The following is a 19552-nucleotide window of genomic DNA, read 5'->3' on the forward strand; positions in this document are numbered from 1 at the left end:
TAGTTTTTTTGTAGCCAATAAAACTCCGCCCCCCTCTGCCTTTACACTAGTTTCGTTACTTCTATCCCTACGAAATACATTGTAGCGCTCATCAAACAATTCTTCACTATAAACACTTAAATTTAAATTAGTTTCAGTTAAGCAAATTATCTCATAATCGGTATTCAATAAATTAAGATAGAATTCAGTAACTTTTGAACGAAAGCGATTGACATTTTGATAATATATTAACATATGGAAAAAAAAACAATATAAAGTGATAGCATTCATACATAAACAGAGTACAAAGAGTGAGAAAGAAAAAAAAAATTATAAAAGTCTCTTAAGCATTTCAGCGTTTTTTACTAGCACAGCACTTGATTGTTCATCTTTTCGAATGTATATTTGTCCATATTTTACCCATACAAACTTATAAGCCTTATCCTTAACAAATCTTCTGGCTAGTGAGTGAAGTTCCTTACATTCAGGAGATAAATGTTCAACTATATACATTTTCTTTGTTTCTCCAGAGTAACCAAGATGGAATGTGCTTAAAGTTTGTTTAGGGTTATCCTTATTAAACTTTCTAACAGCAGATAAGATATTGTCACGATGACGAGGAGATGGCAGAGTAACAAGTATGTTACGAGGACGATTTGAAGAGGAATTAATTTTAGCAACTCGGCGGCATGCATGAATTTCAGTATCAGATATAGGGAAATTAATCACATCACATATTTTTTTGAAAATACCAACAACATTTTCACTGCGTTTTTCAGGAACAGCTTGTATTTCAATGTTCATGCTACGAGATGTTTTTTCAGAAATTTTTAATCGACGTTCAAGTTCGTAAATATCACCCTGAAGCTTGTTTTTATTACATTCCAGTTCAGAAACTCTCTCAACTGCAGCCGCCAAGGTACCGTTGATTCTTTTTTGTCCTTCCTCTAAAAAGTCGACGGTGACTGTGAATTCATCCTTTAATGCAGTAATAGCCAAGTGAATCTCACTTCTTATGGAAGCCTTAATATCTGAGAAAAAATCAGCTTTAAACCTTTCCAATCTAGAATCCAACAAAACTCCAAATTGTTGCAGCGAAATAGTATGATTTTCAGCAGACACGGAACATTCCATTTCACTTTGATTCATAGTAACATCACATGACATCACCGATTCGTCAAGTGTATTTGGTTTACGGACTGGGGTATTCGTGTTGTCCCCTCTTCGCCGAGTAATATTGATGCATACACAACATTGCCATGGCTTATTACTTAATTTCAAATTTTGATAAGCATTCAAACTCATATTTAAACACTTATAATGAAAAGATTCATTACACTGATTACACTTAAGCGATTCGTCAGTTTTAAATTTTTTATTACATGCCGAGCACGTTTCCATATTTATGCGTAATGTAGTTATTTATAAGTATTTAATTTCCTCGATATAAAATGCAGTCAATAATATACAGGTGGGTAGATACGGAATCTTGTATCGGCGACAGCGAAACGTAGCACGTAAATTGTAAGTAGATGTTATGACTCACCGTAGCTCAACCGTCTAAGCGTCTAATGTCGTCAAACTATAAGTCACACTATGCCCAACACACTTGAATCCCGTTTATGTCTTTCACACTGCACCTGTATATGTTTAACTGCATATTCCTTGTAGGTTAGGCAATATAGATTACACTGATATATATTTTATTATGAAAATATTCGTATACAAATTATATAAAGAAAATAATTGCGGAGCAAAAAATTATCTGTTAACTGTGTTGCGTACGGCGGGTAGAAAAAAATTACAAAATAAATTACATTCCAGATGGATGGTAGAATAATAAAAAAACACTATTCATACATCATATATATGTAACACGTTTCCATTGGGGTAGGCAGAAACAATGCTTTTATTAGAAACAAAGACTATTCAATAATTCATAAATTTAAGTTTATTGAATAAAATATTTTATTTCTATTAATACAGTCGGATAATCATGGGACTCCTTATTTATTTTTCGATAATTAATTATCAACTTCGACGTATAAAACAAAGATAAATCTATTAGGTACCTTAAAAAAAAATTAAAGGTGGTGAAATTCCTGGTATGGACTCATGGGATTATTCCATCACGGTATTTGATTACAGACAAAATTAAAAAAAAAAAAGATAAAAGAAAAATGTGACAAACATTTTCAATCTTATCGAAACGCATTGTCTTATAAATTACAGGAGAGGTCCGTAATTAAAGGAAATTAATTTACTCAAGACCATTTCCGAGTATCAGAGGACAAAAGATACGAGTCGCGGTCAAAGAAATAATAATGAAATTAATTATGTTTTGTAAATTTCGGTGCCAGAAACTTTTCCTTCCTGACAATTAAATATGTAGATGTATCTATATAAGAATAGAAAACCTTCAACGTAATGAGTCTCCGTTAACTTTCTCGCGATCGGAAAAAATTAATTGCTTTTGAAGAGAACGAGAGCATATTGGAGATGTGTTAGTAAAGTTTTGTAAATGTTTTAGGCCGGATTCACAATATAACACTACATTCGTTCCGTTCTTAGTTTAGTCTCGGTGTAATAAAATATTATTAGGTAAGAAACAGTATGTGTATTCACACTACAATTTCGAATTGTTTCTACTGAGTACACCGAGATCGGACGGAGAATGAAGCGAGACCAACATTACAGTACGGATCTGGCTTTAAGATCCTTTATTGTTCAGAATTACCTCTACAAGTTATTAATATATGGAATCCAAGCATACCAACCTTGTTATCTTAATTTATCCCACAATAAATATATAACAAAAATTACTGCTCTTTATATATTCTCCTTTCTATTTGGGATATTATCTTTTTACTGTTAATCTTTCAGTAAAACTCATCGATCATACTCGAAGGAGTTCCTACAGGTACCACATCTGTAGGAACTGGTCTGCTATGGTTACTGCAATTGATTTATTTTATAAATTTATTCTAATTATATGCTATTGTCTTTAATTTTAAGATCTTATATTGCTTAATAGTTTGAATTCACACAATTAATTTACACAATTCAAATTTTGAAAAATCAACAGATGGGTTTTTTGCCTGTTCTTCTCGACCGGAATTGCATTTTGAATGGGCATACATTTTGAATAATATAAAATGACTGTATGAAAATGCTTAAATTTAAGTTTACTTCAACCAAAATATTTCTTTTTTTCAATATGATTCACTAAAATAACAATATATTTTTATTTAATTCTTTCATGTTTCACCGCAACCATTTGTGAAGTGATGGCAGTAATAACAACTTTATCTACGTATAAAATCTGGCTTAAAGTAGCCGTGAAATATTTGCAAACTGCGTCCGAGATTAACTATGAAATAACCATATAATCTCTCCCAATAACACCTTGAGTTACTTATCCCAAATCGGGGCTACAATTAAATACTGCCATTTATTATCACGATGTCCCTCGAACCTTTCTCAGGATTATCAATAAAGGGATATTTTACCGCTGTACAGAGACCCAAGTAGCAATTTTGGTCAGTTTATAGGTCTGCGGAATGCCCGACACGCGTTTCAGTGGCCATATTCTATTTTATTACCGGCACCTTAGCGTTCACTTCAAAGTTAGCTCCATTAGTTGAAACTAGTAGTTTGCAGTCCGTAGCTTGCAATTTGGGAAGCTTACACGGAAACCGCAGTACGTACCTGCTGCACTTTGTAGATTGCATTCATTTGAAATGTATTGCAGTGCTCTAATGCATAGGTGTGAATAATATTTAGGAATGGTTTTGATAACTTAATTTAGCGGTATCGAAACCCTTAATTTAAGGCGAGACTTTGCCTATACATTACTTTACATCTTCTCCTTTTTATATAATGGATTGTGTTCTAAGAAACTCTTCGATATGATACTTACAGGCAACTTTTACCATCGCATTGCTTGCCATCAGAAGGGAATCCATCTTCATACCTTAGAACCAGATGACCACGCCCAGTACAGTTTTAAAGAAGCTTCCTCCCGCCAACACTCAAATTGAGGAATAAACTTCCTGCAAATGGTTTCTCTAGAGACTACAGCGTGGAGTTCTTCAAAAAGGACATATTAGGGTTTCTAAAGGATCAGCAATGCGCACGTGACATTCCTGGTGTTACAGGCGGTCACACGCTACGTTAACCCCATTTACCATAAGATGGGCCGTATAAGCATATACAGTATATAGTAGTATAAATAAATCATAAAGTACTAGCCGTCTAGCCTTGGAATAAAGTAGACCACCCCTTTCTCTCCCGTGGATATCGTAAGAAACGACTTAGAGAATTGAAGGGTAAAGTAGAGGGATAGGCACCAGCATTGTTCTTAAAACACCACCAACTGCGTTTGCTAATCTGCCTTTTAAGTGTGCAACTACTGGCAGACTCCTCTTATGGGGAAGCCTTATGTTCAGCAGTGGACTGTTAACGATTGAATGAAATAGTAGTATAAAAAAAACTAACGTATTTTTTTTTTGATGCGTGAAAATGGTTTGGTAACCCCGCCTGCGCTCACGGTATACGCTGGCGGAGAACCAGTGAAGGGTGATAGATGAGAATGAAAACAGGCCAGTTTGCCTTTTAGTCGACCTGGTTGGGTATATTGCTAGCAATGGGATTCTCAGTCTCCATTACTAACAATCTCTTTCCCCCAAAACTAACGTATTATCTATATCTTGTATTTACTTTTTCAAATTCTAATTATACTAGTATAAGGAACAGTAATTTACAAATCAATACGCAGCTTGAAGAAATTATAACCGATGCAGAAAACAAGTTTTTAAGTGGTGATAAAGTTAAATGTTGTTTGGTTTATTTCAGTCGATATCGCTTCGGTATTTAATTACATATAATTATTAGTTAAAATATGAAATCTTACTAATAATGTAAATATGAATGTGAATCTGTTTGTTTGTTAACTCTTAGCGTCTTAATGGGTCAAAGGCAATTGCTTGGGTACCTCTGTCCCATTCGTATTTTAACCGTGAAGCAGTTGTGTTTGCATGGCTGTGTTTCGGTTTGAAGGGTGAGATATAGCGTGAATTTACTGGGTACAGAGGAATAACGCCTGGGTCCTCAGGAATGGCAACGCATGGGGGGTATCATGGGTGTTTCATATCTAAATGAGACGTTTTTTATGTTGTTTGAATAGTTAACGCTAGGCTCCGAGTAGCGATCTATTAATTTGCTTTTAACTGATCCTAGTCAATCGAGATATTCCGGTATCGTGGACAAAATTACGAATAAAAGCTAGTTAACTATAAAGACATATTATTTCCAGTAGGTAAATATAACAATAATTAATATAATAAATAGTAAAATTCTATGTACATTTGACGGACTTAACACCGGACGGCGTTCTCTACCAGTCAACTATTGGGCAAACAGAAGAATTAGGTATTATAGAAGAATAAGTGAATAGCACAATATACTCGCCATGTAGGTCCCAGACATAGAATAGGCCACACCTTCCTTTCCCGTGGATATTGTAAGAAGAAACTAAGAGAGGATGAGGAATGGGCAACAGCGTCCCTCTTAAACATCACTAAAAGATAAACTGCGTACCAAACCCGCCTGTTAAGCATGGTAATTATTGGCAAATTCCCCTAATGGAGCAAGCTATGATCATCAATAGATAGTTTCAAGCTGATACTAAAATGTATTCTGATGCCGAAATATGCAACAAAACATTTTAACCTAAAACCTAAAAAACTGTATATGAAATAACAGAAAGATGTAGAAATAATGGAAATACTTTTATTTATTTATTCATTAGTACAAATAAGTGTACATGGCGGACTTAATGCTAAAAGCATTCTCTCCCAGTCAACCATAGGGAAGTGTCAAAATACTCGAATGCGCTACTACTAATTATTGATATACATACATACTAAAATTACATATATAAACGAATAAATATATATGAATAACAAATATACTTACACATATATGATATATACTTTGATCTAAGTTCTGGAAATAGACTAAAGTAGTCACTAGATTTTTTAACACAATTTACTAACATTAGATGACAAGCTATTTCTCTAAATGACCAATTCTATCCGAATACGAAATGAAAGTAGTCGACCGGGAATATAGGAAATAAGGCTGAGAAAAAAGGTAGATCACAAATGACATATCAAACCTTATATATTAAAAATATAAGCGAATAAAATATTAACTTTTAAGTATATCGACTATTTCCTTTTATTATAAATCATAAATTACATACAAAAATTTATACGGGTGTAGAGTAGGAAACTTGAAAATGATCAACTATTTTTTTTATGCAACTTACGAGTAGAATGGCAAACAAATCAACTAGCTACATAAAAGTGGTAACAGTTGTGGTAACATTAACAGCATCGTGAATATCAGAGAATATACTGTGACGCCCACGATACTTTTCATACGTTGCTGCTCTTAAAACTAACTATACCTCTCTCTATACCATATAATTACATTCATATTCGAATCGAAGAAACACGGAAGAGACCTGAATGAGACAAAGATACAAACAACTTTTGTAAAAACTTTCCATTTGGTAATAATAATAAATAAAAAAGAGAATAAATAATAACTAAAGTTGAAACAACGACATTCCGAACGCTGCAGCAGAATTATAAAGAATGGCGATTTAAAAGTACTTGTAAACAAGTCTGTTTAAATAAAGATAATTTGAATTTGTATTTGTTGAAAGAAATTGTATAGAAATTGTAAATATTTAAGTATTGAATTTGCAATGTAAGCAATTGATTCACTCGTAACATTTCAGATTGTCGCACCAATACATATGCTAGAGTTACCCTCGCCCACGCTTCCTTACACTAATTTGCATTTATACTGCCTCCATTGAATGGATTAGAGTATCACAGAACTATTGTCTAAATCCACTTTGTAGTGTAGGAATTGGTTACGAATTAGTTTCAAAGCATTTCGATTTAATAACAGCGTTGAATTGATTTATTGAATTTCGTATTGTTAGGCTTAATATTTTAGGTTTGATTAAAATTATTATTAACATATGAATGGTTTTAAATCATTCCAACAAAATAAGAGACGATAATGATAGCGATGGTTTAGAGGACATAACATCTAAAAGAATAAATAATAATAAATCATACTATACTATAACTAATCATGAGATATGAAAGTCTAAAAAAAAATACGAGTAGTAGCGAAAATACGTCCCTAAATAAATATAATTCCGAACATAAATCATGTATCAGAGAAGAGTAAAGCTCGAAACATTTAAAAAATAATAAAATCTTTAATAGACAGATTATATGTGGCAATATCAGAAATTTCCCGTTGAAGCAATATAGGAGAGTGCCTTCTAATTGGTTAACTGACAAGTATTTTTATACTGTGTTAAAGTACCCACAAAATGAATAGAAATAAATTTCTCGATCAAATTACACATAAGTTAAACCGGTAATTATTGTATTAAAATATTTATTTAATTTACAATCTTTTTTAAATTTATGCACCGCCATTTACTCTGTCTGTTTAGCGTAACGGTTGACTAGTAGAGAATGCTACCAGGCATTAAGTCCGCCCTGAAGACATATTTGAATGTATGCAAAAACATATGAGAAGAAGAAATATATATATGCTAGAGAAGGATGGAGAAAATTAGCTGGAGAGATCGAATTAACAATGAGAAGGTCCTGCTTAGGTTTAAGTAAAAGAGACAAATTATTAGAACTATTGAGGACAGAAAGGGAAAAATGTTGGGACCCTTGATACGACACGACGAACTCATGAACATTATAAAAGAAGGTAAGATAGAAGGAATGAGGGAAAGAGAAAGACCGAGGCATAGTTACATCAGGGATCAAGGAAAAAGTTAGTGTCGATGATACGACAGTATCAAGAGGTGAAGAGACTCGCTGAAAATCGTAGTGAGTGGCAAGAGCTCCACCGACAAGAGCGCAGCTCTTAAATAGGATAGATAGCAAAAATATAATTAATAAAAAAAATATGTGTGTTAACGAAATTTTAACAATAAGATATAATAAAGCAGAACTTACCGTACTTAATATCTTTATGTTCACCATATACAAGATGGCAGCTGCTGGCAAAACTCCCGTTTGGAGGAGACTTATGTTTAATAGTGGTTTAATGGCTAATATGATATTATGATATAAACTATGTTCAAAAATAAAGAAATTTTGATTTTGAATAATGATTTCGATTCAATTATTAAACATCAGTAAATACAATTAAAAACTAAAATAGTGTAAAGTAATTTCTGAAAGTTAACTAATCAACAAATAAAGCGTAATGCTAAGTGAAACTCACCATTCGAAACGCAATAACACTATTCGATGAAAACGTCCCACTAATTCCTTTTCACAAAACAAATAGTCCATCTACAAAACATAATACAATAATAGAGAATGATATTAACATCGATAAAATTAACCCAATTACGAGATCAATTCGAGCGGTCAACTCGCCTGTAGATAATCCAGAATAGGACAGCTCGGGCGCGTCTTGTTACGGCCCTTTATTGACCACATTTGGCCCTCAATTTGACAAATTGATTCGCGATCCACATCTTGTACAATTATTAGGACTACGGATCGGACCCGCAGATATCTTGTTCCACTCCCAAATTACTGTTTTGATGTTGTTTGAATGATTGTTATCTGGACTTTAATGTGGCGTCTTATTGGACGGTTTTACATTAATGGGTCGCAGCCGATCTAAATTTAGATTGCGCTTATGAAAAATATTAAGGAAATCAACGAGATTCCTGGAGATTAAATTCAACGTAATATTTAGGTATTGTATTTGTAAATAAGTATATAACTAAGAGCAATTTTTCGTCTGACATTATATATATGTGTGTATATACTGTAAGTCCGCCATTTACACTACCTAGGTATTTTAAAGTTCAATAAATAAATAATATAAGTGTTTTTTTTAGATAACTTAGAATGGCAAACAAGCTGACGGCCTACCTGATGAAAAGTGGTAACCGTCGCGTATAGACATGAGCAGTAGCATGGACACAACAGAGTCAGAATACTGTTTCGCCCATGCGTTGCCATTCCTGAGGACTCAGGTGTTATTCCTCTGTACCCTATAAATTCACGCCATATCCCACCCTTCAAACCGAAACACAGCCATGCAAACAACTGCTTCACGGTTGAAACACGAATGGGTTTAATGAAGGTTTTATACGAACCTATTGTAATGTGGCAATTATCGCTTGAAATTTAATCTGCATTTAGATATATAAGAATAGTAAATATTTATGAATTAGAAATTCCATATTAGTAAAAAAAACCTTTAAAACAACCTGTAAAGTGCCACTACGGCAAAGTTAATATAAAATGTATCATTACTCACTTTAATCCGCATAAGAAGCGTAGGAAATATGACACAGCAGTGTAAGAGAATGAAAACTCTTTATTGCAAGCCAAAAATATTCGTTGACCAACGAAGTCACGTTCTAAATTCAAATATTTTAAATATACTTGTCCATGATTCAACGTGTATGGGCACCTTTTATTCGTTTTAAAATTAGAATAGAGAAATTACTTGATTATAATATTATTAATTCTGTCACACAAACTACATAAGTTTTACTAAACAAAATCCACTACTAATTTGCTCGCTTCCACATATTGATTTATTTAAAACTGCTGCCAATATTACATATATAATATAAATAATCTCTCTTACTCCCTCTCTTTCGCCCCCCCCCCCCCCAACACCGAAAATCATTCCAGTATTTTTTATACCGCCAATAAAGTAGAATCAATCAAATTTATTAATTTCAATAAAACGCGTTCCCTTAGAAGCTACGCGGGTACTGAACCTATGAAGTTTTTCATTCCAACTTCGAATCGATAAACCTTCTTGATGGCTCATTAGATTTTACGACAGTGGTATCAATATTTCTAATAACCGCAATAAAAGCATATTATAGTGCCCTAAAGTCCACTACGTAGTCCTATTGACTTTAATATACAAAGTTATACTCGCGACTTCGCGTAGTTTTTTTTTTTATGTATGAAAATGGAATCGTAGCCCCGCCTGCGCTAACGGAATACATTGGCGAAGCACCAGTGAAGGGTGATAGATGAGAATGAAAACAGGCCAGTTAGCCCATCATGATGAATTCATCAAGAATTATCCATGATAGTTTCCAGGGGGAACCGCGAGGAGCTCGACATGGTTGGGTATATTGCTAATAATGGGATTCTCAGTCTCCATTACTAACAAGCCCTTTCCCCCCACTTCGCGTAGAGTATATACTTTAAAATTATGATGTGGATGCTAATGCTAAATATCAAATTTGTAAAAAAAATTTAAGATAGATAAGCATAGAATATCATAGATGGCGGTAATCACTTACCATCAGGTGAGCCGCATTCTTGTTTGCCCCCCTGTGTTATAAAAAAGAAGACTTTTCTAATACAAACATTTAAGCTTGATTTAAAAAATGTTAGTTCCTCGAAGTCCAAAGTATTTCGAGTTTCATAAAAGTTCAACAGTTAAAAAGAAATAAAATGACAGAATTTTATAGCTAACTATGTATATACATATAGCAGTAACCATTGCTTTGGATTTAACATCAGTATCAACAGTTAATCCCCAACAAGAATGTAACAATTTAAAAACAGATAAGGTATTATTATTATTCAATGTATTCTTGAGCTTATATAGACATGAAGAATTGTTTGGATTGATACCTGCTGCTGATTTTCACCACCGTAAAACCCGCCATAAACTAAAATTTCATCACAACCATCTGGACGAGTGGCGGTCCTCCACCGTGCGTTTTTCAAGGCACTTTCTTCCACGCACAACCACTCTTTGGAATCAACTTCCAGTAACAGTATTTCTGAATCGATACGACAACATAACCTTCAAGAAAAGAGCATATTCCTTTTTAAAAGGCCGGCAGCACACCTGCAATGCCGTTAGTGTTGTGGATGATCATGGGCGGCGGTAGTCACTTACCACCAGGTGAGCCTCATGCTCGTTTACCACCTATGTTGTAAAAAAAATGCATTTTTCTCTACAGATAATTTATGAGCTCAATCATGACAATATTAATCGATCGAATCTGAGTCCTCAGGAATGGAAACGCATGCGGGATACCATGGGCGAAACAGTATACTATGTTATGTCCATGGTACTGCTCATGTCTATAGGCGACGGTTACTACTTTCCATCAGGTGGGCCGTCAGCTTGTTTGCCATTCTAAGTTGTATAAAAAAAACATGAATCATAATAGTATTAATTTCATATAACCTACAAATTAAACAAAATTAGTCTCTAGTCTCGTCGCAAGAATTCTTTTAAATATGGCGAGTTATTCAAAATAAACAATGGTTTTATACAACTCAGTTGTAAGCATAGGGGGAAAGGGATTGTTAGCAATGGAGTTTGAAAGCCTCATTGCTAGCAATATGCCCTATCAGATCAACCTCCACGTGGTTCCCCCTGGAAACCATCGTGAACAATTCTCGTTGAATTCATCACGATTGGCTAACTGACCTGCTTCATCATCACCTATCATCCTTCACTGGTACCCCGCCGGTGTATACCGATAGCGCGGGCGGGGTTACTATTTCATTATCACCTATAAAGAAAAAGCATACATACGTACGAATAACTAAGAAACAATTTAAAAAATGTGAGCATTCCTCAACATTGTAATTTTTTTCTCATCAGTTCATAAAGTTGCCAGTATTCTACATCAGAAGGTACACCGCTGTATAACGGCGTAGCATCTTTGTATATGAGTGCCGTAAGAGACGTAAGAAATGTTAAAACGTAATAAAACATACAACTTTGTCTCAACTCCGGCATTCTATGCCGTCACTATAAATTCTATGGGCCCCAAAATGCATGAATTTATCCGCGAACACGTGTTGCTTCCCCGAGGAGTTAATGTACCTATGTGAAAGGCAGCAGTAAGATTTGAATTTGTCATGTCTCAGTTCTAACATATGTATTTATTACGTATTTTATGAAACTGTACAATTCTTAGTCAAGGAATTTCAAAGGTCAGAATATAAACTTTGATGCCCATTAATAAATCTCTTTCTGTGGGTAGGCAAAGTAGATAAAATCTTATCTGAGAAATTAGTACAGGATAGGAAAAGGCTGTTATACCTAAAGAAGGTAAAAGTCTTTTAAAAATATAATAAACAAAAAAAAGTATATTTTGTTAAAAACTTTATATTTAGTCGTGACTATTGATTTTTATTTTAAAACTAATGAACAGATATCCTAGTATATAGATTCGCAAAGTAAAAGAGAGAAAACACAATAATATATATGTTAGAGCGAGATAGACAAGCAGAACATTCTCCTACGCAATATAAGCTCGAAGATGATTTGGCTTTTGAATAAAACATTTTCAAATTATTTTTGCGTTTTCAATTCGATATGGAGTTTTAAGTAAATGTAGTAAGACGGAAGTAAAAGCACTTACCTGGACATAACACAATTTAGAAAAAGGTACCACAAAGAAGAAGTTTCATCAGAGTCGGCAACGCGCGCCTGTAATACCCCTGGTATTGCAGGCGTTCATAGGCTACAGTAATTACTTACCATCAGGTGGGCTGTATGCTTGTTTGCCACTTCAGTGGTATAAAAAAACAAAGATTATTTCATCTATTATCCGACCACTGCTGTACATAGGCCTCCCCAGATAGATTGTCATAAGGAACGGTCCTGAGCCACCTGCATCCACTAACTCCTTGCAATGCATTTAAGGTCGTCACTCCATTTTGTGGGCGGTCATCCTACACCGCATTTCCACTGTGGGGGAGTTCCACACAGTGGGGTCGCCACTCCAGAACCTTACTTCCACATCGGTTGTCGGTTCTTCGAGCTATGTGACCAGCCCATTGCCACTTCAGCTTACTTATCCTTCGGGCTATGTCGGTTACTTTTCGGATAGTCTCGTTTCGAATTCTATCACGCAAAGAGACTCCGAGCCCTCCCTATAGCCTGCTGAGTAATTTGAAGCTTTGATAAGATATACAAATATAATATGAACGAGAAAACAAAACTAAAACACTACGGAACTCTTCCGTAAAGTGGAATAAAACGTTGAATTTATCTACTGCGCTGAGAAAAGACAAAGCGTCACGCTTCACTGTGTTTCAAATAAATAGGTTTCAGCAATTTTATCTTGTTATTCCACTGCTCCGCGGCGCCGCTGCTTGAGATCGATTGAGCTCTTACAATAAAACAATATTAATACTATCCTTTGAGGCAGATTAATGCTCTTTTTTTGCACAGCAAATTGGCAGATCACACTTACGAATCGTCACAATTGTGAACTTTTTGCTGATGAAAAAATTTTGCTAGTTATGGCTTATAGTTTTGCTATATAGGAAAATAAATTATTCCTAACAAATGGACGTTTTCATAACTAATTCCAATTATGGATTGTGTTTGATTAATTTGTTTTTCTTCCAATAACTTACGAGTATGCAGGTAATCTTTCGTATGTATTCGTGTGTACATACAATGAAGCGGTACATTAATCAAATAGAATGTTCACATAACAATTACGTCGGAAACTTTTGTAACTGCCGCGACAATCCTACGAAATACATTTACAACACAATGGAAGGGCGATTTGGAATAAATCCATTACAATTTATCACATAAAGGAGCATGATAACGTAAAGACCAACAGAACGAAGCTGGAAGTTGAAGAGATGTGAAAATACTTTCTTTTGGACAAATAAATTGTAAAAGTTAATAAATAAATTATTGCTCTTTTAAGATATTACAGTCTAAAACTGGGGCAGTTACTGGTAGTTACTGTTGCTGGAAAATTTAAATTGCTGAATACATGGGAATAGAAACAGACAATTTGGAATACGACGAGCTTACTATAGTCAGTTTACATACATACATACATACATATCTGTCACGCCTGTCTCCCATTAGGGTAGGCAGAAACAATGGAACGCCAAATGCTTCGATTCAAACAAACCTCTTTCGCTTCTTCCACATTCATCAATCTTGTCATATACGCTGGTCGGTTACGGGTACTTTTAATTTGGCCCTTCTTCAGCACGTCGCCTATTTGGTCGACATACGTCCGTCTAGGGCGGCCCCTACCGGCATCTCCATTCATTCTTGCTCGATAAATCTCTTTCGTAATTCTTCTTTCATCCATCCTCTCCAAATGACCAAACCAACGCAACATTCCTTTTTCGATTTTTGTCACTACATCGTCTTTCAGTCCACACTTCTCTCTAATCACACTGTTTCTTACTCTATCTTTTAAAGTAATACCACACATACTTCTCAAAGCTCTCATCGTTACAGCATTTATCTTACTTTCATGCTTCTTCTGCCATACCCACGATTCGCTTCCATACATGAGTGTTGGTGTCAGTACTCCTTGAATTATAGTCAGTTTCTATGTAAATAAACGAACAATTGATCCCAGTATAAGACAGGCTATTGATCTTCAATGAAAGTACAAATAAAAAAAAATCAATTAATTTATTGCATGTTTTTTTTTATACAACTTTGAATGGCAAACAATCTTACGGTCCACCTGATGGAAAGTGGTAACCGTCGCCTATAGACATGAGCAGTACCATAGACATAAAAGAGTACACTGTTCCTATTTTTGTTTATACTTTATTCTACATTTGTACATTGGGTTATTTTTTTTTTTTCATCTATTAAGTATCCCTATAAACATATTTGTTTACCTCTAGAGACATTGCCTGTAAAGCTACAAGAGAAAGCTATTCATACAACCATCGGCCACTTGAGATAATGATAAATATCAGTCTAGTCTCGGTTTGAGTCTCCAATATCCTGTAAAAGCGAGACAAATGTTCTAGAGCTATTGGCAGATTGGCCAGTGATAAATTAATAATGTATGAAGATGCTATCGATCGATTTTGTTCATAAAATATGAATAATTAATATATTTATTAAAAAAGCTCTTAAGTATTTTTATAATCATAATATATCCATAATCATAATACATTTTCGTTGCCTAAACTACTCTCACATTACTTGGCGTTGGTGTTACAAAGTAGATAGATAGATAGATAGATACTCTTTATTGTTTCCTCCAAAAGATTACAATAGTAAACTTATTATAAATATAAATAATTACAAGAAATAATCACAATGAGAAAACAATGGGCGACCTTATCGCTAAGAGCGATCTCTTCCAGGCAACCTTTGGATGGAGAGGAGTAATTATAAACAGTTTGGTGGGAGGCACGATGAAAAATTTTGTTAGTTCTAAATATGGGAGATGTGATACATATAATAATATAAATATTAAGTAGATACATTTTTATTTCATTTTCTACTATTTTGATGTAAAAAAACTAACTATACTAGGTGGTTATTGTCAGTTATCTGTTTTACAGAATAACCAGTGTACCTTTTTTTTTCTGGTCTGATCATAAGATTTAATATACTCTAGTTGTTAAGCCATCACATTGTGTAAGATCTATGTGTATCTATGTATACTTGAATCGTACTATATGTATGGCAAAAGAAGTGTCTGGGTTTAATATATAATTGTTCTCATTTTCTATAGTTATTACATATAATGTTGAAACTAGTATAAGCTAACGCTGTGCGTAGCAATTAATGGTATACAATTTTAAAACAATTAGTTATAAAATTCATTATATTCAATTTAATGTGAATTGTAATACTGTTGCTGTGCCCAAATAAATAAATAAATAAATGTATCGAATCATAATAAATAAAATATTATTATTATTTTGCACTATTTTATGAGCATAAAGGTTTTTTCACTTCAACAAGGTATTCATAAAAAGCAAAATTTCTATCGTTTCTAGGCTAGACATATTAGGGATCTTCTCTCTGTATATATTTGGTATTCTTATTTCCTTATATAAGCCTTGGAGATTTAATAACAAGATATCCCGAACATGTGTTTACATAATACATGTACCAATTCGTTTAAATCGACTCATTCCTCAAACAAACATCAACTCCGACACATTTATGTAAGATTCGAGTACATTATATTACAAAATGAGTGTTTATTTATATTTTTATTTATATCTGTTGGTCTTAATGATCGAGGGATGAACAGCAGCGTCTCTTTTAAAAGATCACCAAAGCCTAACTGCGATTGACGACTCGACTGCCAAGCGTGGCGACAACTGGCTGGCGAAAACATAGATTGATTCATAGCTAAAGTTTATAATTTAATGTCTTTGTCACAAAAGTCACAATAGTTTTTTTTTTATATAATTCTTTTGACAACCTCAAAAGAAGGTTTGTACTCCTACACGGGCAAACCCCCAATAGGAGGAGGTCTATGTTCGCCAGTGGGCAGTAAATGATATATATATATATGACATGATAATAAAGTATTTGACGAATAAATACAAAATAGTGTCGAAAAATTCATACCTCATGGTCGACTTATAAAAAGTGTTTGCACCCATAAAATGTTAACAATGGCAACTGATGTATTTTGACATTTAGAACATGGACTTTTTAAAATTAAAATACTGTAGAATAGGCACTAACATAATTTTTTATACTTCATAGTATAAAAAATTATGTTAGTACCTATTCCATATATATATATATATATATATATATATATATATATATATATATATATATATATATATATATATATATATATAGTTCTAAATGTCAAAATATGTCAGTTGCCATTGTTAACATTTTATGAGGGCAAACACTTTTTATAAATCGACCATGAGGTAAGAATTATTCGACACTATTTTGTTATATCCACTGTCATACAATAATTTTTTAAAGGATATACTCGTATTAGTAACATAATAGTGTTCATTTTAACTGCGTTTGTGACGTAACTTTTTATTTTGTTACTAGATTTTGTCCGCAGTTTCATTCATTTGTATTTTAAAAATGAGAAACCATTTCTAGATAAAATCTTTAGGAATACAACTGTGAAAACCGCATTCGATTTGGTACAGTACTTTTTGGATAACGTAAGAATAAAATATTGTTTTAACTCCATTGATCTTATTTAGTTCGTATCCTATTTTCTTAAATATCTCTCTATGTACAGACATATATATTTATATATTTTATTATATTCGTACAATAATATACGGTTTAAAATATTTACAGTAACGAAAAACAGCAGGTACCGATTCTAACTATCAAATAATACATACAAGTTACTTTTCCATTCTTGCCGCCTACCTTTTCAGTATCTGCGTCGGAAACTTTCACTGCGCAGTTTGGCAAAGCTTTCAGTGCTAAGCGATATCGTGTGCCGTGCCACTCGGGACCTTTCTCAAATAGATTCCAAATAATATTTTGCCTTTTTAAGACAGCTCTCTAGTAGTACCGGCGACTTTGTTCGCATACACGAGTTGTATGTTTCAACACAAGTTAATAAAATGGTAACCAAATTTTGTTGAAACTAAATAATGGACGTTTTAAATGGAATTATTGTCATTGATTGATTGGGCTTTGTCAGAAAAACCTGTAATATTGTATCTATAGTCATCATCAGCACCACTGCTAACCATAGGCTTCCTCCATAGACTGCCATAAGGACAGGTCCTGAGAATCTGACTGATTCCCTACAATGTATTTGAGGTCGTCAATTCATCTAGTGAAGATCGTCATTTTATCTCTATCCGAGTACACGATTTCGTATTTTAAATCAAATATTTTCAATGTATTTTTTTATATACAACTTAGAATGGCTGACGGCCCACCTGATGGAAAGTGGTAACCGTCGCCTATAGACATGAGCAGTACCATAGACATAACAGAGTATACTGTTTCGCCCATGGTACCCCGCATGCGTTACCATTCCTGAGGACTCAGATGTTATTCCTCTGTACCTTGTAAATTCACGCCATATCCCACCCTTCAAACTGAAACACAACCAGAGGGAGACTTTGTATAAAAGTCGATTGCTTGGGTACTTCTGTGTTTCAACCGTGAAGCAAAAAAAAATGTAATTACAACTGCTTTACGGTTGAAAATGTAATGTGTCTACAATATATCTCGTCGATTAATATTGTCAGTATTGTCATGATTGAGCTCATATCTGTATTTTTTTTTTATTTTTATCTGTAAAGAAAAATGAATTATTTTTTTTACAACACAGGGGGCAAACGAGCATGCGGCTCACCTGGTAAGTGACTACCGCCGCCCATGATCACCATGTAGGTGTGCTGCCGGCCTTTTAAAAAGGAATATGCTCTTTTCTTTAAGGTTATATTGTCGTATCGGTTCGGAAATACTATTGCTGGAAGTTGATTCCAAAAAGTGGTTGTGCGTGGAAGAAAGTGCCTTGAAAAACGCACGGTGGAGGACCGCCACTCGTCCAGATGGTTGGGATGAAATTTTAGTTTATGGCGGGTTGTACGATGGTGAAAATCAGCAGCAGGTATTAATCCGAACAATTCCTCAGAGCACTCCCCATGATAAATTCGGTAGAAGATGCACAGAGATGCAACATCTCTACGCAGTTTCAGTGGGTCGAGCCGGACAGTAAGACGCCGATCGTCAACAATTCGAGCTACCCGACTTTGAATGCGGTCTAATGGAAGGAGTTGGTACTGTGGCGCTCCTGCCCACAGGTGAGGACTACCCTAATAACTCGAAAGTTTGTGATAATGGATGGATATTTGTTACTCTAACACGCAAAAACTACTAAACAGATTTCAATGAATTTTGGTACATATATAGATTATATCCTAACTTAAATTACAGGATATATTATATACCTATTTATACACGTAGGCGAGGCCGCGTAACATCGCTAGTTATTAATATAATAAGTACTAAAACAACCAAACTATTGACTCCGCGTCGAGTCTCACTTGCCAAATGTAATATCGCATCGAACTAATGGGTAACACGATATACTTTGGAAATGTTTTAGTGATTAATTAAATACATTTAGCTCTCGTTCGGAACACATGGCGTTTGTAGCGTGTTATATTTGTGTTCGTATTCGATATCATATAGGTAATGAGGACGATTAATGGAACGTGCCTTGGAATTATTGCGTGTAATCAAAATTAATGACGATGCTGAAGTGGTAGCATGTGTTTTTTTAATGGATCATAATTGAATGGTAACCCCGCTGGTGCTGGCTTGCGCTGACATGACGGGCCGCCTGTAAGAGTTTGTTAACGGGTAAATTGGCAAAGTAATCCCCCCCTACGGTATCGGTATTCACTGGCGGGGTACCAGTGAGAGGTGATAGGTGAGGATGTAAAGCCAGATCCGTTAGTCTATCATGACGAATTCAACGATAAATTAATCACGATAGTTTCCAGGGGGAACCGCATGAAGGTCGACCTGATAGGGTATATTGATATCAACGGGGACTAACCTCCCTATTATTAATAATCCCTTCCCCACTATGAGTGATGTTATCACTCACAGTGGGGAAGGGATTATCAAGGTTTTTGTTTTCTCTATAAGCAGTACCATGGACCTAACAGAGTATACTGTTTCGTCCATGATACCCCCCATGCGTTGCCATTCCTGAGGACTCAGGTGTTAT

At 34.5% G+C, this 19552-nt stretch overlaps 1 protein-coding gene across 1 annotated transcript; it reads right to left on the reverse strand.

The window, feature by feature from the left end:
• Positions 1–309: 309 nt before the first annotated feature.
• Positions 310–1284, reverse strand: LOC128201399 (uncharacterized). The gene has a single exon (XM_052898212.1). The coding sequence runs from the start codon at positions 1282–1284 to the stop codon at positions 310–312; it is 975 nt and encodes a 324-aa protein (XP_052754172.1).
• Positions 1285–19552: the final 18268 nt, after the last annotated feature.

This window comes from Galleria mellonella, unplaced genomic scaffold, assembly GCF_026898425.1.
Source record: "Galleria mellonella isolate WM207_F2 unplaced genomic scaffold, CSIRO_AGI_GalMel_v1 utg403, whole genome shotgun sequence".
Lineage (NCBI taxonomy): Eukaryota > Metazoa > Arthropoda > Insecta > Lepidoptera > Pyralidae > Galleria > Galleria mellonella.

Bases quoted from the DNA above. Each gene is read 5' to 3' on its own strand.
- LOC128201399 (XM_052898212.1), bottom strand. From the start codon at position 1,284: ATGAGTTTGAATGCTTATCAAAATTTGAAATTAAGTAATAAGCCATGG.